We start from the raw sequence: 20051 nt of genomic DNA, 5'->3' as shown, positions 1-20051 counted from the left end.
GTCTCTTTTTTGTTTTCTTGAGTAAGGCAGCTCCAAAATGCAGGTGTTTCAGCCAAATTCAGTGCTATCTGTGGTGTAGACCCAGCCAGCCGAAAATACAGAGCGCAGTGGTTGGTCATTTTCTCTAGTTGCACCGTGATTGGCTTAGTGTTCTGTCACTCATGGGGACACGTTGCCAGAAAATCTACAGGGAGAGTTAAAAAGTTCAAGCGTCCTTGGGTGCTGCCATAGATTTACATTAGAAGTGCCCATTCAAGAAGGTTCAAGATCATTGGCCACAGATAAAGTGACGCAGTGGCGACTCTTCATTCAGGGCAGGTGGGGCTCATTTGAGCCTCAAATTTTTTTTTATATTTATATTTTATATATGTTTTTTTTAGGGGGGGGCTTGCCTGTTTTGCATGTTATTTTGGCATTAACATGTGTCACATATCAGTTTGCAAATAATGTAAAAAATATTAGTTAATAAAGCCGCAAACAAACAGGCAGTTCCAAAATGCAGGTGTTTCAGCCTAGCTCAGTGCTTTCTGTGGTGGTGGGGCAGGCCAGCAGAAAATCAAATAACATTTTATTGGTCACATACACATGTTTAGCAGATGTTATTGCGAGTGTAGCAAAAATGCTCGTGCCTCTAGTTCCGACAGTGCAGTAATATCTAACAAGTAATCTAACAATTCCACAATAACTACCTAATACACACAAATCTAAAGGGATGGAATAAGAATATATACTGTACATATAAGTATATTAATGAGCGATGACTGAGCGGCATAGGCAAGATGTAATAGATGGTATAAAAATACAGTATATACATATGCGATGAGTAATGCAAGATATGTAAACATTATTTAAGTGTTATTATGAAAGTGACTGGTGATCTATTTATTAAAGTGGCCAATGATTTCAAGTCTGTATGTAGGCAGCAGCCTCTCTGAGTTAGTGACGCCTGTTTAACAGTCTGATGGCCTTGAGATTGAAAAATAGCTTCTGTCTCTCGGTCCCAGCTTTGATGCACCTGTACTGACCTCGGCTTCTGGATGGTAGCGGGGTGAACAGGCAGTGGCTCAGGTGGTTGTTGTCCTTGATGATCTTTTTGGCCTTCCTGTAACAACGGGCACTGTAGTCGTCTACAAACACTGTTGTGTCGTCTACAAACTTGATGATTGAGTTAGAGGCGTGCATGGCCACGCAGTCATGGGTGAACAGGGAATACACAAGGGGGCTGAGCACACACCCTTGTTGGTCCCCAGTGTTGAGGATCAGCGAAATGGTGACGTTTCCTACCTTCACCACTTGGGGGCAGCCCGTCAGGAAGTCCAGGACCCAATTGCACAGGGCAGGGTTGAGACCCAGGGCCTCAAGGTTAATGATGAGCTTGGAGGCGACTATGGTGTAGAATTCTGAGCTGTAGTCAATGAACAGCATTCTTACATAGGTATTCCTCTTGTTCAGACGGGATAGGGCAGTGAATATGCCGGAAAACACACCAGCCAGCTGCAGTATGATGGCAATTTCATCGTCTGTGGACCTATTGGGGCGGTGAGCAAATTGAAGTGGGTCTAGGTTGACAGGTAAGGTAGAGGTGATATTATCCTTGTCTAGTCTCTCAAAGAACTTCATGATGACAGAAGTGACTGCTATGGGGCGATATTCATTATGTTCAGGTACCTTTTCTTTCTCGGGTACAGGAACAATGGTGGCAATCTTGAAGCATGTGGGGACAGCAGACTGAGATAGGGAGAGATTGAATATGCCCGAAAACACACCAGCCAGCTGGTCTGCGCATGCTCTGAGTACGCGGCTAGGGATGCCGTCTGGACCAGCAGCCCTGCGAGGGTTAACACGTTTAAACGTTTTACTCATGTCGGCCATGGAGAAGGAGAGTCCACAGTCCTTGGTAGTGGGCTGCTTTGGTGGCACTGTGTTATCCTCAAATTATGCGAAGAATGTGTTTAGCCTGTCTGGAACCAAGACGTCTGTCTCAGCATCGTGGCTGGTTTTCCTTTTGTTGTCTGAGTCTGAGCATGTCACGATCGTCGTAAGAGTGAGACCAAGGCGCAGCGTGCTATGCGTACATTCTCTTTTAATGAATGAAAACACTTAACAAAAACAACAAAACCAACGAACGAAACGTGAAGCTTAGTGCAGACAGGCAACTAAACATAGTCAAGATCCCACAACACAAATGAGGAAAATGGATACCTAAATATGATCCCCAATCAGAGACAACGATAAACAGCTGTCACTGATTGGGAACCATATCAGGCCAACATAGACATACAAAAACCCCTAGAGTACCCACCCTAGTCACACCCTGACCTAACCAAAATATAGAGAAAAACAGAGATATCTAAGGTCAGGGTGTGACAGTGCTGTTGGAATTGCGAATCCACTTTATCTCTATACTGACATTTCACTTGTTTGATTGCCTTGTGGAGTGAATAGCTACACTGTTTATATTCTGCCATATTACCAGTCACCTTGCCATGGTTAAATGCGGTGGTTTGCGCGAATGCTACCATCTATCCACGGTTTCTGGTTAGGCTAGGTTTTACTTGTCACAGTGGGTACTACATCTCCTATACACGTCCTTATAAACTCAGTCACCATATTCGTTTATGCGTCTAGATCACTTTTGCAAGCTACCCGGAACATATCCCAGTCCACGTGATCAAAACAACCTGAAGCGTGGATTCCGATTGGTCAGACCAGCGTTGAATAGTTAGAAGCACGGGTACTTCCTGTTTGAGTTTCTGCCTATAGGACGGGAGGAGCAAGACAGAGTCATGGTCAGATTTGCCGAAAGGAGGGCAGGGGAGGGCCTTGTAAGCATTCCGGAAGTTTGAATAGCAATGGTCGAGAGTCTTAGCAGCGCGAGTAGTACAGTCAATATGTTGATAGAACTTCAGCAGCCTAGTCCTCAGATTTGATTTGTTCAAATCCCCAGCCACAATGAATGCAGCCTCAGGATATGTGGTTTCCAGTTTGCATAAATTCCAGTGATGTTCTTTGAGGGCCATCGAGGTATCGGATTGAGGCGGGATGTAAACGCTATACATTTGAAAAGTGCTGAACAAATAGTTTTAATGACTATGTCCGTCTTAGCTCGCTTAATAATGTCTTAATCAAAATTTTGGCTTGCCTCTAATCCGCTCAACGTTCCCTTATGCCATAGTTTGTACATCTCAATTGTCAGTAGAAACCACATATGTTTAAGCAAATCAGCCATATCAGCTATGTTTTTTAAAAGGCACTCAATTAAAATGAATGAACTGTTTCTCTGCAGGACAACACTCCAGGGAAAGGGGGGATACCTAGTTAGTTGTACAACTGAATGTGTCTTCTGCTTTTAACCCAATCCTTCTGAATCCTAGATGTGCGGGGGGCTGCCATAATCGACACCCATGGCACCCAGGGAACAACAGGTTAACTGCCCTGCTCAGGGGCAGAACAACAGATTTTTACCTTGTTAAGGAGTGTGGTTTGTGGGTCATGTTTCAGAGGATGCATGACTTGGTCTTTGCCTCTCATGAACCTGTTGGGGAGTTGCAGTGATGAGACAAGATTGTAATTGGATATGACGAAAAAGGGGGGTGAAATAAAAACATATAAAAAAAATGCCCTGGCAAATATTCTTATGCTTGCCAGGGTAACCTACAACATTATTGATATGTTGCTTAAGTGACAGCTCACAAATTACTGGGGGGGCTGGGGTGGTCCAAAATAGGGGAGGGTTGTCAAACTTTTCTTCTTTTTTTTAGCTTTGGGGAGGGTTTGTGGTTTTACTAGATAATTTCTTCCATCCTAGCCAAATTTCCTCATCTGCTTGCATGCACATCCTCTATATCAAGGTGTATTGGTACTTCCCTAAATGCACATGCTTTTCCGTGTGCTAACCTTTACTATACCACAGGTCAGTATAGTCTACCAGTCTATCCAGCATTCATAGTGACAATAGTGGTAGATGGATCATTTGTCCAGATATGCAATAGGCTAACTAGCAATCACACCACATATAAAACCATTCAAAGCTGCATCAATTTTCAATATAAATTGAAAAGAACAAATAGGAATACCCGATAGGCAGCGGACAGGCCAGGTGCATCACGGCGCATGAATGAACAATGAAGACAATGAACACACAGCTCATAAAGAAAGTGGAACTGTGCCTAGATCATAGAAACTAACCTATCAGGGGGAAGTGGTATAACTTTTGGGGAAAGTCATAGATGACTTCAGTCATGCTATGTTGTAATAAGTGTCATGTTTCAACAGTGGAAAAACAAGGATATTTATTCCCATTTTACATATCAGCTTTTCCATTTAGAGTCAACGTCTACTATCCTTTTGTGCCACTGGCACACTTCCATATTGGCACACTGGCACACTTCCATATTGCTGACACCTTAATTCACTCTCATTGATGATTCAAAGGGGGGGGGGGTCTGGACAACTTGACTTGAGGAAGCGTGGTGGTTGCTTGTTTCTCTTTTAGTCCCCACATTGCTCCTCCTAGTCAAACTGTCTCTATCATGTCTCAGTCACATGACTGGTCTCTCCTCCAGACAAACTGTATCAGAGGTGAACACAGAGGCTTAGCTTCAGCTCTGTGGTTGCCAGTTCAGATAAAACCAGACTGTCAAAACCACAATTAAATTAGCCTTCTTTCTCTCTCTCTTTCTCCCCCTCTCTCTGATTATATTTTTCGGGACTCTTGTACTGAAAGAAAAAGTATGAAAGAGACAATTCAGCTAACATCTACTTTTGATAAATATTCTCAATGAGAATCAAAACTGTTTTCCTGTACTGTCTGAAACTGTGTAGCTAGCGTTGTCATTCATGAAAGGCCTAAACGTCCAGGATGCAGAGAAACAGAAATCCCCCTCAGGACAATGGAGGAAAGGAACATAAATGGATGGGAACAAACAGAACAGACCAGCCAGCCGCACCCTTCTTCCTCACATATTTTTGATGCTCTGCCTTTTATCATCATTGCTTTGCTTAGACTGAATGTAACATTGGTCAAAATGTCCAATGCAAAAACACACATTTTTTTGACCGGTTTGAATAGTGTAACTGGTGATACTGTAAATATTGTGATATATTTTGGGTGATTTTATCTCTTCAATGCATTATACAATGTGAAGTACTTTTATAAATCAAGGTGTGTAAAGCAAATTGACCAAATGCCATTGTTGAGAAAGTACCACGCCAATGGATATCACATTCTTCAACCAACATGTTGACCTATAGGAAGAGGGAACTCCTACTTTATGTCTGATTCATTTGATTTGTCATGAGTCAAAAGGTCTTGAATTGAGCAATGTGAAATAATGTGAAATCCTGTATTGTCTGAAACTGTGTAGCTAGCATTGTCATTCATGAAAGGCCTAAACGTCCAGGATGCAGAGAAACAGAAATCCCCCTCAGGACAATGGAGGAAAGGAACATAATTGGATGGGAACAAACAGACCAGCCAGCCGTACCCTTCTTCCTCACATCTTTTTGATGCTCTGCCCTTTATCAATGTAAAATTATTTTTTTAATCAGTGTGTAAAACAAATTGACCAATTGCCATTGTTGAGAAAGTACCATGCCAACTGATATCACATTCTTCAACCAACATGTTGACCTATAGGAAGAGGGAACTCCTACTTTATGTCTGATTCATTTGATTTGTCATGAGTCAAAAGGTCTTGAATTGAGCAACATGTGAAATAATAAAATGGGTTGAAGGCAGTGGGGGTGAAGGGTGCTGCTGGATATGTATTTAATACACAAGTTAGGTTTTTCTTTGCCTCTATTCCAGCAACACACATCCTCTATAGTTGCTTTTTCACTGGTCAACATTCACAAGGGGGCGACAGAGGTTTTCTTGGTGTCTTCTCATTTGTTGTGAAAGCAAAAGAAGAGTCTCTTGTCTTGTTGTCTTCCCTTGCTAGCAAGTTTGCTTAACACTGCAAGCTAGCTAGCCTTTTGAAATAATCAGATTTCTAATTAAATAATATTAAATGGCAAATACTTATACTTCCCGGTGCAACCTACAACATTATCCCAATTTGATATGCTGCTTCAATGTACTGGCTCAAGCAAGTTGGAAATCGCAAATTCATCAATGAGTAGTTCGGAAGGAATCAATGACTAACTGCAAGTGCTGCAAAGCAATCACTATTTTGCTTCCCCCGCCTGCTATTTGGTGGAGAGGGTGTGTGATCCAAGTCTGGGTTTAAGGGTCTCTTTTCCAAGCATAAAAGGATAAACATTCACATGAAATATCATGGGCCAGAAAAGGTTGAATACATTGGCCATGAGGTCAATCCGTCATTACTTCTGCTGCCTTAAAAACAGCTGGAAACTCAGAACTGGGACTTCAGTGAGTTCCAGACAACTGGGAACTCGGAAGAAAACGAGCTCAGACTGGGAAAAAAAAAACATTTTGAACGGTCATCCATCTTGGATTCCAAGTCGGGCCCCTTTCTAGAGCTCCGACCTGAAGATCACTGAAGTCATGAATCAACCTTGTTTTTTTCAGAGTTCCCAGTTGTATATTGTAGCTTAGAAAGTAATACTAAATGTATGTTGTGTAGTAAGCTGTTAGTAGCCCATGAGCCTCACCCTAATAATTTGGTCCCTTTCCCCTTCATAACGTAGCCTATTTTTCTGACTTGGTGGTGCAAGTGTAGCCTAGAGCCTGTTTTAGAGAAACGTCATCATCAAATATTGTAAGAGCTTTCATTGTCTGCCAATATTCCCCCTTTATTTATCCTACGGTTCTGACTTTTTTTTAGAGGGTAGATCAGCTATAATATTACAGATAGATTGTAGCTTCCAAATATTGTAGCTTCCTAAAAATTCCCTGTTGTTGGTCAGTTAGGATCACCACTTTATTTGAAGATTGTGAAATGTCAGAATAATAGTAGAGAGAATGATTTATTTCAGCTTTTATTTCTTTCATCACATTCCCAGTGGGTCAGAAGTTTACATTCACTCAATTAGTATTTGGTAGCATTGCCTTTAAATTGTTTAACTTGGGTCAAACGTTTCAGGTAGCCTTCCACAAACTTCCCACAATAAACTGGGTGAATTTTGTCCCATTCCTCCTGACAGAGCTGGTGTAACTGAGTCGGGTTTGTAGGCCTCCTTGCTCACACATGCTTTTTCAGTTTTGCCCACAAATGTTCTATGGGATTGAGGTCAGGGCTTTATGATGGCCACTCCAATACCTTGACTTTGTTGTCCTTAAGCCATTTTGCCACAACTTTGGAAGTGTGCTTGGGGTCATTGTCCATTTGGAAGAGCCATTTGCGACCAAGCTTTAACTTCCTGACCGATGTCTTGAGATGTTGCTTCAATATATCCACATAATTTCCCACCTCATGATGCCATCTATTTTGTGAAGTTCACCAGTCCCTCCTGCAGCAAAGCACCCCCACAACATGATGCTGCCATCCCCGTGCTTCACGGTTGGGATGGTGTTCTTCGGCTTGCACTTTTGTACCTGTTTCCTCCAACATCTTCACAAGGTCCTTTGCTGTTGTTCTGGGATTGATTTGCACTTTTCGCACCAAGGTACGTTCATCTCTAGGAGAAAGAACGCATCTCCTTCCTGAGCGGTATGACGGCTGGGTGGTCCCATGGTGTTTATACTTGCGTACTATTGTTTATACAGACGAGCGTGGTACCTTCAGGTGTTTGGAAATTGCTCCCAAGGATGAACCAGACTTGTGGAGGTCTACAATTATATTTCTGAGGTCTTGGCTGATTTCTTTTGATTTTCCATTGATCAATCAAAGAGGCACTTGAAATGTCAAGGTAGGCCTTGAAATACATCCACAGCTACACCTCCAATTGACTCAAATTATGTCAATTAGCCTATCAGAAGCTTCTAAAGCCATGATATCGTTTTCTGTCATTTTCCAAGCTGTTTATTAATTTCTAATATCTATTCGATAATATATCCGTCGGGACAATTCGTTTTTCAGTAGGACCGATTGGAGTAATGGCTACCTCTGTATTTTACGCGAGAATCTCTCTCGGAGCCACCATGTGACCACTTACGCAATGTGGCCCCCTACGGCTATTCTTCAACAGAAATGTGTAAAACTACGTCACAATGCTGTAGACACCTTGCGGAATACTTAGAAAGCGTAAGCTCGTTGATGGCACACTCACAGCTCAATAGGGATTCATTGGAACGCAGCGCTTTCAAAACCTGGGGTACTTCCGGATTGGATTTTTTCTCAGGCTTTTGCCTGCAACATCAGTTCTGTTATACTCACAGACAATATCTTTACAGTTTTGGAAACGTTAGAGTGTTTTCTATCCAAAGCGATCCAAAATATTCTAGCATCTTGTCCTGACAAAATATCCCGTTTAAAACGGGGACGTTTTTTTGAAAATACTGCCCCTAGAGTCGCAACAGGTTTTAATAGGCTCTTTTCCAAGTTTAAAATTATAAACATTCAAAATGTTCTATGCTGTCAATAAAGCATGATTTGTGCTGTGCTTGAAACAACTGTTAACTCTGGACTGTGAAAACTTGACTTCAGTGAGTTCAAGACAACTGGGAATTCGGGAATAAACAAGCTCCGACTGGGAAAACAAGTTTTGAATGGTCATCCAACTCGGAATTGTAAATACGGCCTCTTTCTAGAGCTACGACCTGAAGATCAATGATGTCATCGTGATTCGACCTTGTTTTTTCAGAGTTCCCAGTTGTTTTGAAAGCACCATAAATCCAGAGAATGCCAGACTTTGATGACAAAAGTTGCCCACGAAGGACCGCAGCACCACCTTCTTGTTCATGTGAGCACAGCACAACAAGGTGAGTCCCAAAATGTATTGTATGCTGCTGCATAAATGATGTAATATACCAGGGAGATATATATACTGTAGCTAAGAAAGTAATACTACGTGTATGTTGTGTAGTGAGATGTTAGTATCCCATGTGCCTCACACTAATAATTTGGTCTATTTATCCCTCTTAATTTTGCCTACTGTTCTGACTTGGTGGTGCACATGTAGTCCATAACCTGTTTTAGAGAAATGTAATCATTGAATATTGTAACGGCTTTCATTGTCTGCTTATATGCCCCCTTTATTTATCCTACGGTTCTGACTTGGTGTAGGGGGAGAACACCGTAAGAACGGTCCAAGTTCTGAATAATGTCGCTGTACATTTCAAAAGTGCTAAACAAATAGTTATATTGACTATGTCCATCCTAGCTCGCTCATTAATGTCTAAATAGAAATGACGGATTACCTCTTATCCACTTGTTGTCCCCTTATGCCATAGTTTGTACATCTCAATTGTCATTAGAAACCACATTTGTTCAAGCAAGTCAGCCATATCAGTTATGTTTTTTTATGGCTGTAAATGAGGCTGAATGAACTGTTTCGCTGTCAGACAAGATACCGCTGATAGCCAGGTGTAGCTGTGGTAAGATGTTGGGACTGCTGTTGGGAGAGCTTTATGTAGGTCCTAACAGTTTGGGGGCACCGTTTGTCACCGTTATAGTGCAATTAATGTATTGTTTGGTGTTGTGTTGTGTAGTGGCATGCTGGCATGCATCCCACCAATTTTCTAAAACTTTGGCAAAGAGTCAAGTCTATTAAACTTAGTGCACTGTGTTCTGTCATGGAAATTGCAAGATTATGTTATAATGCTTGTATTGTATTATAATGGTTGTTTTATTCGACAGAATAGAGTATTCTGTTAACTATTGTGTGTGTGTTTTACTGAGGAGGGCTTCTATGAGATAGCACTGACGGAGGAGATTTACGATGTCTTTGGGTGATAAAACCTAAAGAGCATTCCAGAGAACACGAGCTAATGGTTCTGTTCTATACCGTACCAGGGAGAGACGGTTCCAGTTTGGAGAAGGAGGACCAGACACTGGTCTTTACAATAAAGTAGATACTTTTCATACAAATCTTAACCTTGTGACCATTCTATGTATCTGTTGTTCGTCATATAGGTTGAGTGGGGTGTATCTTGGCTATAAAAGATCTTTGTACTTTTGTGTTGTCACTTTCAATGGTTCATTAGAAATGGCGCATCATTGAAAGTCAAGTGCTATTGCAAAGCTCTTATTATTAAAAATGTAGTTTAAGTATAACTCTGACTGGTGTGTGAAGTTTGTTTCTCCTCATTTGGTAATACAGAAATTAGCCACCACAGTTCATAACATATTTCAGTTTTGGGAACAGAAAAATATATTGAAATCAGATTTTTACATCGATTAGAAAATCAGCAGAATGTCGGCCCAGTTTCACCTAGTACCTGCCTCTCCCACTACCCGTAACTGAATTCCTCTCAGTACCATATTTGGTGGTGAGAAAATGTTTTAAACGGATGCTTCAGCTTTATAGCCTATGTGACGTGTCTGGGTTACCCCAACTGTCTGCGCTATTACATGCTGTGGTCCTGTGACCACCTGACACAATTTTGGTACAATGTCTGTGCTATCATATCATTGTGTCTAGGAATTTATATCAAATCAAATAAAATTGTATTTGTCACATGCGCCGAATACAACAGTGAAATGCTTAGTTACAAGCCCTTTACCAGCAATGCAGTTTTAAGAACAATACATAAAAAATGTATAAATAAAAGTAACAAATAATTAAAGAGCAGCAGTAAAATAGCAATAGTGAGGCTATATACAGGGTTACCGGTACAGAGTCAATGTGCGGGGGCACCGGTTAGTCGAGGTAATTGAGGTAATATGTACATGTAGGTAAAGTTATTAAAGTGACTATGCATAGATAATAAACAGAGAGTAGCAGCAGCGTATAAGAGACGGGAGCAGCAACATTATGTACAAAATCAGTTACAAAATATGCGGGGAAAAAAAAAAACAATAGCACGGTTGGTTAAGAGCCCATAAAACGGCGGCCATCTTCTTCGGCCCCATCCATCTCCATGATTATGTCTTTTGGGAAATGTATATATTGGTTACCAATATCAAATAAAGTTTTGTAACTTTGGTCAAATTGCAGATTTTTTTTATTTTATAGCTATCAATTGGAAGGCATCACACTCACCGTCAATAACGAACTGGAGGACTGAACTATGTGGTTACATTCCATTCCATTCTGTGTTTTACAAAATTAACCAAAGCAAAAGACACATTTGATCAAATCTGGAAACCTTATATTGACTTGAGGAGTGTGACATTTCTCAGCCGATATAATCGCGTGTGATTTTGAAATGTATATTTGATACGTTCAAGTACAGGTGTGGGCATGTTGAGGTGTGTATTATGTGTGGTGGTTATGTTTTTTGTTGTCGTGTTGTTCCTGTTTGTGTTTAGAAAAATGAAAGGTGAAAAAAAAATAAAGAATGCGAGATGGAAAGATGGACATTTTTCTGAGAAATTAAGCTTTGCTGCTTTTGTGTCACTTTGGGTTTCACCAACATTGTAAATAAGCATTAAGGATGTTTATGAAATTATTACTATGAGGCACATTGAACGCTGTTTGGGTCTTTGCGTGTGAAAAATATATAACACTATTTGATGCGTTAAATGAGCTTTTGTGGGCAAATTTTGTAATCAAATTCTGGCATTCTCTGGATTTATGGTGGGAACTCGGGGGGGGAAAACACACAGACACTCCATTGAATAGTAGGCTAACGTTAGTGGTTGCTTTGCAATGCTTGCAGTTAGCCACTGATTCCTTCCAAACAACTCATTGTTGTATTTGCAATTTCCAACTTGTTGTGTAATCTTTATGTCCAATGGCCGATGAGAACTGATACATTTTATCTATAATTTCGCTTCATTATATGACAAGGATTATATGACAAAAATGTAAAAGTATTTGACAGTAGATTGTCAACTTGATTCATGATGACTGCTATAGCTAAGACTTTGAAAGTAAGATGTTGACATGATCAGTCCAATCAAAGCTACTGTACATATAACGTGATTTGACATAATTTTATCTGTGGCCAATGACCTTGAGCTTTCTTGGAAGGGCACTTGTAATATAACTCTATGGCAGGACCCAAAGGGCTGAAATGTTGTATGTCTACTCTTACTAAGGACATAAACTTGGCGATGGCGTACTGTCCCCATGAGTGACAGAACACAGCCAATCATGGCGCAATGCTCCTATTTTCTGCTGGCTCGCATCACCACCACAGAAAGCACTGAGCTAGGCTGAAACACCTGCATTTTGGAGCTGCCTTACTCAAGAAAACAAAAACGATATGTGACAGTATTAATGCCAAAATAACTTACAAAACAGGCAAGCCCCCCAAATACAATTGTATTTTTTATTGCTAAAAATGTGTGGCTCAAAACACGTTGGGCTTTAAAAAAAAAAAAAAAATAGTGAGTGCTGTGTTTGATGGTAGGGTATTTTTTTATTTTGTTTTTTCGACGAAAGTATAAGGGAGTTGTTCTCCAGTCTAATAGCTGGCGGTAATGCAACATTTATTGGATGCCAACCGCCGGTAAACCTCATCGAAGAAGAAAATGAAGGCGGCGCTCCGTAGTTTTGATACCTCCTAGCCAACTTCCGATTCTGGTACAACACCCAAGGAGAACGAAGACGGGCGAAACAACGTGAAGGTATTTTATTTAAAAAATAAGCGTTTTATTTATCAGATTGAAGAGCACACATGTTGGTGTGTTCAACTTATAGCCAAATAAAAATATTTGGTAACATTAATGTTGGTTTAGCTATCCCATCTACCGTCCTGCGACGGTAGCTAAATAACGTTAAGCCACACTTGAAATGGCTGACTAACTTGGCTAGCTAGCTAAGAACTGTTAGAACTGGCTAACCATGCTGTATTTTGTTTCAGTTCGCGCCGCAGACATGTTTTTCTTAGTTATTACGCAAGTGTTACTAATCAATTGGCTAGTTTACTAGCTAGATGTGCTAGCCGTGTGGCCGAGTTAACGTTAGCTAGCGCTAGTTAGCTACAATGCGAGGTATACGGGGAATAATCATGAGTGCACACCGTAGCAAACAGTTGCAAAACATTTCGCAACGAACGAGATTCTATTGGGCAAATAAACATGTCAGTTTCGTCCCGTTGTCTTTGTGAATACACCACAGTTAGCCACTACAGTGGAATGTTTTGGCTCTTGCTTTATGCTTATCACATTCTTCTCAGAACAGAAGATAAACTCGGCCACACGCTTCTCTATTGACTAGTCACACCTGACTATCCAGCTGATGCCTTCACAAAATATGTTAGCCATTAGATTGTATAGCATAGCACGCCTAAATCTTAGTTTAAAGCTGTTACATAAAACCTATTGTTTACTAAATACAAGCTAACTAGGTAAATAATCATACATAATCTCTTGTTTAGTTGTCAGCTGGTTAGTCACGTGTTTAAATTCACTTGTACATTTTCTTCATAGATTGCTGACAAGACTGCGATACGAGTATCAACAGATAAATATCAATGCTATGAGTTGCATTTTTAAAATTCTCTGTTTTTTTCAGGTAGGCTATGGCTCGCGGGCAACAGAAGATTCAATCCCAGCAAAAGAACGCCAAGGCGGCAGCTGCTAAAAAGAAGGGAGCGGCAGCAGACCAGAAGACTGCAGCCAAGGCAGCACTTGTCCACACCTGTCCTGTATGCCGGGTGAGTGTTAGTGGTTGGTAGTTTATGTGCCTTTAGTAGGCAGGGCTAGGGCTGTTATGGTGATTGTATTACCGCCACACCAACGGTCACGAGTATGACGGCAGGCAAACTCCACGTGACCGTTTAGTCACTAATTAGGCTTCTCCAAGCTCTGATGCTACTGCTAGTTACTAGTAGCCTACCAAACTTGCTAACTGCCTGGAACTCAGCACTCTGTTGTCCCTCTAATTACTCTGACGCAAATGTAATCGACTATCTAATCAAACACTTCATGAGAGGTCATGTTGCACAACATTTCTATAGGCTATGCAATTACGTGATGGCCTTTATTAAAAAGAGGAGGATCCCATCAGCTTTCTATAGGCTAGGCCTACTATATTTATTTCTCAACTTTCCTAATATTCAGCACAATACTTATCTTTACAGCAGGAGTATAGCCTACATGGCTGACATGAAAATGAACCACAGGAAAAGCATCCTCCATTCGCTATTTAAGTGCATAGATGACATGCATTTTTCCCGCTGCCCATGTTTTGAGACTGGTGCATGATAACGGTCCATTTTAAATCAACATCAGAAATGGATAAGGATGTGCGCAGTTGTGTCTTTGATGTGTCTGTCTTCACTTTTAATCTGTAAGAAAGACCCAATCCTGTGACGGAGCCATGTGAGTGAGAAGTGCTTTGGCACCCAGCTGGGAGAAGAGAATTGTAATCATTATATTCAGCCCAAGACCACGCTGCCACTGGCCGCAAAAGGCATGGATTTTTTTAGGGGGCATTACGGCCACACGGGATGCCACTGGGAAATTCGAGGCATTATCAAGTGCTTGCCAAATTGTGAAGGAAAGACTGATGAAGTGTGTACAGCTTGCGCAAAAACAAAGCAGAGCTCATGCCTTTCATGCAACTTTTTTCAAATCATCATTAGTCGCATCATGCAGCCTTAGAATGTATTAAAAATCTAAATATATAGCCCAGCATGGGTATCACAACAAAAGTTAGATAAATAATGGAGAACATATTCTATTTTATTTAGCTATGTTTAATTGTTCTTCATACTGTAAAATAATATAAAATAATTCCATGCAATTCTAAGCAAATCTTGTCTGTTACATGAACTAGTGTAGCCCACAGCCATAGGGCATAGCCAGATCAGGGCCTAACATAAGGACAACAAAGTATGCTATTCTGTTCTTCTGAAATAGACTACATTTTCTTCATGTCATGTTTCTTTAGACCTGTCTAAAATGTATTTATTGTGAAGGTGTGGGCTATATTACATAGATTTTAGACATTTTAAAGTGTAGATGTTCCAAAGGTCTGTATCAGTGGCTTGAATGCTATGCGTGGAAGCCAGGAGATGCTAAATGTGTAACTTCTTATGGGCCAACATCCGGTGAAATTCAAACTACAATATTATAAATATTTAACTTTCATAAAATCACAAGTGTAATACATCAAAATAAAGCTGAACTTCTTGTTAATCCAGCCACTGTGTCAGATTTCAAAAAGGCTTTACAGCGAAAGCAAACCATGCGATTATCAGAGGACAGCGCCCCGCATACAAACACATGAAACATATTTCAACCAGGCAGATGCGACACAAAAGTCAGAAATAGCGATATAAAAAATGCCTTACCTTTGATCTTCTGTTGGCACTCCAAAAGGTCCCAGTTACATCACAAATGGTCATTCTGTTCGATAATGTCCTTCTTTATATCCATAAAAACTCAGTTTAGCTGGCGCGCTTTAGTCAATAATCCACCCAGTTTCCCTCCATCAAAATGCATACAAAATGAAACACCAAACGTTACTAAAACTTTTCCAAGCAAGTCAAACAACGTTTATAAACAAACCTTAGGTACCCTAATATGTAAATAAACAATACAATTTGCGATGGAGAATCGTTAGTCTTTACCGGAGAAAAATACCAAAGAACGTGCTCTCTTCCACGCGCTTGGAAACGCTACAGCCAAAATGGGAGCCACCTAGAAAAACTCATTTTTCCAAAAAAACAGCCAGAAACTCTTTCTAGAGACTGTTGAGATCTAGTGGAAGCCCTAGGAACTGCAATCTGGGAGGACTTGGCCTTATAATTAAAGTGGTAAGCTGATGTTTTTTGGGGGGGGGTTGTCCTCAGGGTTTCGCCTGCCATATCAGTTCTGTTATACTCACAGACATAATTCTAACAGTTTTAGAAACTTTAGTGTTTTCTATTCAAATATATGCATATCCTAGCTTCTGGGCCTGAGTAACAGGCAGTTTACTTTGGGCACGCTTTTCATCCGGACATCAAAATACTGCCACCTACCAAAGAGAGGTTAACAGTCAATTACTGTGAGACCGGCAGTTATTTGCTTGACAATAGCGAACTGACAATTTCATGACACCTGTTTTGGTAATTTCAACTAGATCATCAAATAAATAAATCACAGCATGTTTTGGGGTTCATTTAGTAGTTTTTACTAGATTTTTAAGTACATAACCATTGAAAATGAATGTTGAAAGTTACATTTGTCCAAAACTTAAGTTGCTGCTTCTGTTTGACAAGACATTTTGATAAATATCCCAATAAAAATAAAAACATGTTCAAATTGATAACCAATATGCAGAAAGTGTTATATATTGAAAACCTAAAATGTACTATATACACATGTGCAACAGTCATAAAATGACTTTTGTATTTTTTAACTTCTTGCTCCTACTTGAGACGCAGACGTCTCAAGTAGGCACCTGGAAATGCGCTATGCTAAATGTACTCGTTAAATCTCAAACGTCCATTAAAATATACATGCAGGGTATTGAATTAAAGCTACACTCGTTGTGAATCTAGCCAACAAGTCAGATTTTTAAAATGCTTTTCGGCGAAAGCATGAGAAGCTATTATCTGATAGCAACACCCCAAAATGACTGAAGGCGAGGTAAACAAAAGAATTAGCGTAGCCGGCGCTACACAAAAACGCAGAAATAAAATATAAAACATTCATTACCTTTGATGATATTCTTTGTTGGCACTCCTATATGTCCCATAAACATCACAAATTGGTCTTTTTCCCGATTAAATCCGTCCATGAATGCCCAAAATATCCATTTGTATAGCCTGTCTGCATCACGAAAAAAGCTCTCTTCCAACACGCAACGTCATGTTTAAAAATTATATAAGTTGCCTATATTCTTTGACAAAACACTTCAACCTACTTTTATAACCCAACTTTAGGTATTTGTAAACGTTAATAAGCAATCAAATTGATCACTGGGCGATCTGTATTCAATAGCAGCTACAAAAGAAAAGTGTCCATTTTTCAATCTTCCAAAATCGATTGAGGTAGGCTGGATGGAATCACGGATCTATTGGTAATGTCTCAAAGGATTTTTGTCAATGAATATGACGTTTTTGGCGACATCGTGTGGAAGCTGTAGGAATTGCATCCGTCTCCATATTAAATTTGGTTTCCTTTTTAAATAATCCATGAAAGGGGCGCATGGATACTTTTTTCAGATTTCAGTGACCAGTTTTTCTTGCGCTTTTCGATGAAACACACGCTCTGTTATAGTCACAGCCGTGATTTAACCAGTTTTAGAAACTTCAGAGTGTTTTCTATCCACACATACTAATCATATGCATATACTATATTCCTGGCATGAGTAGCAGGACGCTGAAATGTTGCGCGATTTTTAACAGAATGTTCGAAAAAGGAGGGGGTAGGATAAAGAGGTTAAACATGCACCATATAAACTGTACATGCACCAAAACCTCTGTTTTGATAAATAACTGATATCGATTAGGGTGGAAATCAGGTTGTACGTGCTGTTGAAATTAACACAACTTTAAAAAACACATGGAAACTGGAGAATTTTTTTACATCACTGGTTAGAGAACAACCCGCAGAAGACAGTCGGGTTCATTTGAGGGATGCAATTTCATTTGGGGGTCGCCAAAAAGAAAAGAGAAACTCAACACTTATTTGTCAATCACTCATATCGATATCACGTTGAAATCAATTACGCGAGAGGGGGAGATGAGGTGGCACGTCCTGTTAAAACTAGCATGGCTCAACCATCAGGAAATAATCACTGGTTAGAGGACAATTTGTAGAAGACGGCTAACAACCTTTTTAGTCAAGTGTGTCGCCAACGTGGTAAGTGTAACGCAACACTTTTTTTTTTGTTAATCACTTCCATCGATATCCCGCTGAAATCAATAGAACAGGGGGCATACGTTTCGGGTGTAGTGCTGTTTGAACTAACACTATTCAAAGGCCACACGGAAACTTGGAATAACCTATACATAGTCGGTTAGATGAGTACTTGAAGGCTTATATCTATATTTTGGAATGTTGATTTCGGGAAGGCTTCCATCATGGAATAGGGACCAGACCACTTTTTTTGTTAGTTAACCTAAACGAATCACGGCCCTCTATAGAATAACAGTTGACTGCTATTTAAGTAATGGTTTGACTGTCAAATCCATGTATTGGTGTGTGGCCATTGACTTTTATGGCGAGACCGCCCCAAATTTTCTGTGACATTTCCTGAACTCTGCGCATCCCAGCACTTGGAAAAATTAATTGTACAAAACCTAAGATATTGATCTGTTTAAAACAATCAATCTTATGTCATCGTGAAGTCTATAACATTTTAGACTAACATCACCAATCTGAGGTTAACATTTTGTGTAATTCCACTAAGTTTTATAGGCTAAAAATGCAAGCTTGTGAACACAAACTGTCCGCATTTGGGAAATTCGCTCAATATACAATTTACAATGGCAAAGAAATTCAACGTGTCAATTTAAGATGATTGTATTTGTTGCCTACATACAAAGTATTACCAAAAGTACATATATTTCAAGGGACATAACACTGAGACCCCTGGACATGGGTGGCGGAATATTTGTGTGATGACCTAAAATAGGGGCAGAAGCTCACCGGCACCAGCAGTCTCTCCAACCACCCCTGAACGTCAGAGTCATTTAACCATTTAGAGAGTTGAACAAATGCTTGGCACTCTAGACTTGAGCCTCCATAGTCTGTGCAGCAACCTGACCGTTTCACGTGCCTACCTTTAGGTTTCTCTCAGTGCAGTCCATTGTACTGGCATGTGTGATGTGTAGTAGTTTGATGCATCTTATTACTTTGTTTGTTTGTCACCCGAAAATTCAGTCTCAGCCAATGATTGTTAATATCCTCCATTCCTTACCTGACCCTTACAGACGCAGATGCCGGATCCGAAGACATTCAAACAGCACTTTGAGAGCAAGCATCCCAAGTCCCCAATGCCACCAGAGCTGGTTGATGTTGAGGCTTAAAACGATCACACACACAACGGACCTACAGTTGGGGTAAGATGCTCACATCATTCAGACTTGCAGTGTACATGTCAGCAGCAAGCTTTTGCCCTACTGTATGCTTCAGTTATGTTGTATTGCTCAACATGTGGAAATGTTGTCACTCATCGTCTTTCATGTTGTGACTCATTGTCTTTCATGTTGTGATTCACAGATACACGATTTGAACACTGCGACTGGTATAATGGCGTCAAGGGACATAACACTGAGACCCCTGGACATGGGTGGGGGAATATTTGTGTGACGACCTACAATGGGGGCAGAAGCTCACCGGCACCCCATCTTATATGTCCAACCACCCCTGAACGTCAGACTGTATTGAAGCAACCATCTTACTTCTATGAGCCCACTCTACGTACATCCCATATTCCTATGCTGCTTCCTTCACTTAATTCCTCTTTCAATAACATCTAGACTAATTTACAAGTCTACAAGTTTCATTACTTTTTTTGCTACTTTTTCTCATCTGTATACTGCTGTCCTACGTTTGCCCCCAACTCTTTTCTATACCTCCCCCCATACACTTGTTCAGATGTTCTTGATCATTTCTGCTTTCTTTGAGGACGGTGTCATGGATTTGATATAAGGTCAAGACCGTGCCTGGTTCTGCCTATATAAAGACCCTGGTCGAAACGAGGCCAAATCCTGTAGTAGTTTTGGTCTGTATGCAAAGATCACTTTTGATAATCCATGTTGTAACAATTTTTTTGTTGTTGCTTTTTACCATTTCCAATAAATTTTGCGATATATATGGAAGCATTCCACTGCCTATTTGATCCATTCTGAAGGAAAGCAGTGAGTAGGTTTTGTTTGTATGTGTGTTGAGAGGTTATGTATGCCTTGTAATCCTACCAGAAAATCGGGACTTCCGAATGCAAGTTAAAAGCAATTCCATCTATACTGATACCAGACAAATGCGTACTTAAGTATTTTCAATATACTGTAGCTGAATAGGGGTGACACTATCTATGGATTTCACATTACTGGATGAGCGCACAGCCAAGCCTGGTAGGGCATAGGCCCACCCACTGGGGAGCCAGGGACAGCCAATCACAATTAGTTTGTATTTATGAAAAATACTCTTCAGCTGCCC

The 20051-nt window shown here is 40.4% G+C and overlaps 1 protein-coding gene across 1 annotated transcript; it reads left to right on the top strand.

Annotated features, from left to right (window-relative positions):
• Positions 1-12533: 12533 nt before the first annotated feature.
• Positions 12534-19706, top strand: zn706 (Zinc finger protein 706). The gene is given in 4 exon segments (NM_001160599.1): positions 12534-12578; positions 13468-13609; positions 18824-18952; positions 19113-19706. Coding segments are annotated over 2 exon segments (231 nt in total). The 5' UTR covers positions 12534-12578; positions 13468-13474; the 3' UTR covers positions 18920-18952; positions 19113-19706.
• The last annotated feature ends 345 nt before the right edge of the window (positions 19707-20051 follow it).

This window comes from Oncorhynchus mykiss, chromosome 18 (genome assembly GCF_057628025.1).
Source record: "Oncorhynchus mykiss isolate SJ-2025 chromosome 18, ASM5762802v1, whole genome shotgun sequence".
Lineage (NCBI taxonomy): Eukaryota > Metazoa > Chordata > Actinopteri > Salmoniformes > Salmonidae > Oncorhynchus > Oncorhynchus mykiss.
This window is presented reverse-complemented; position numbering and strand designations above follow the sequence as displayed.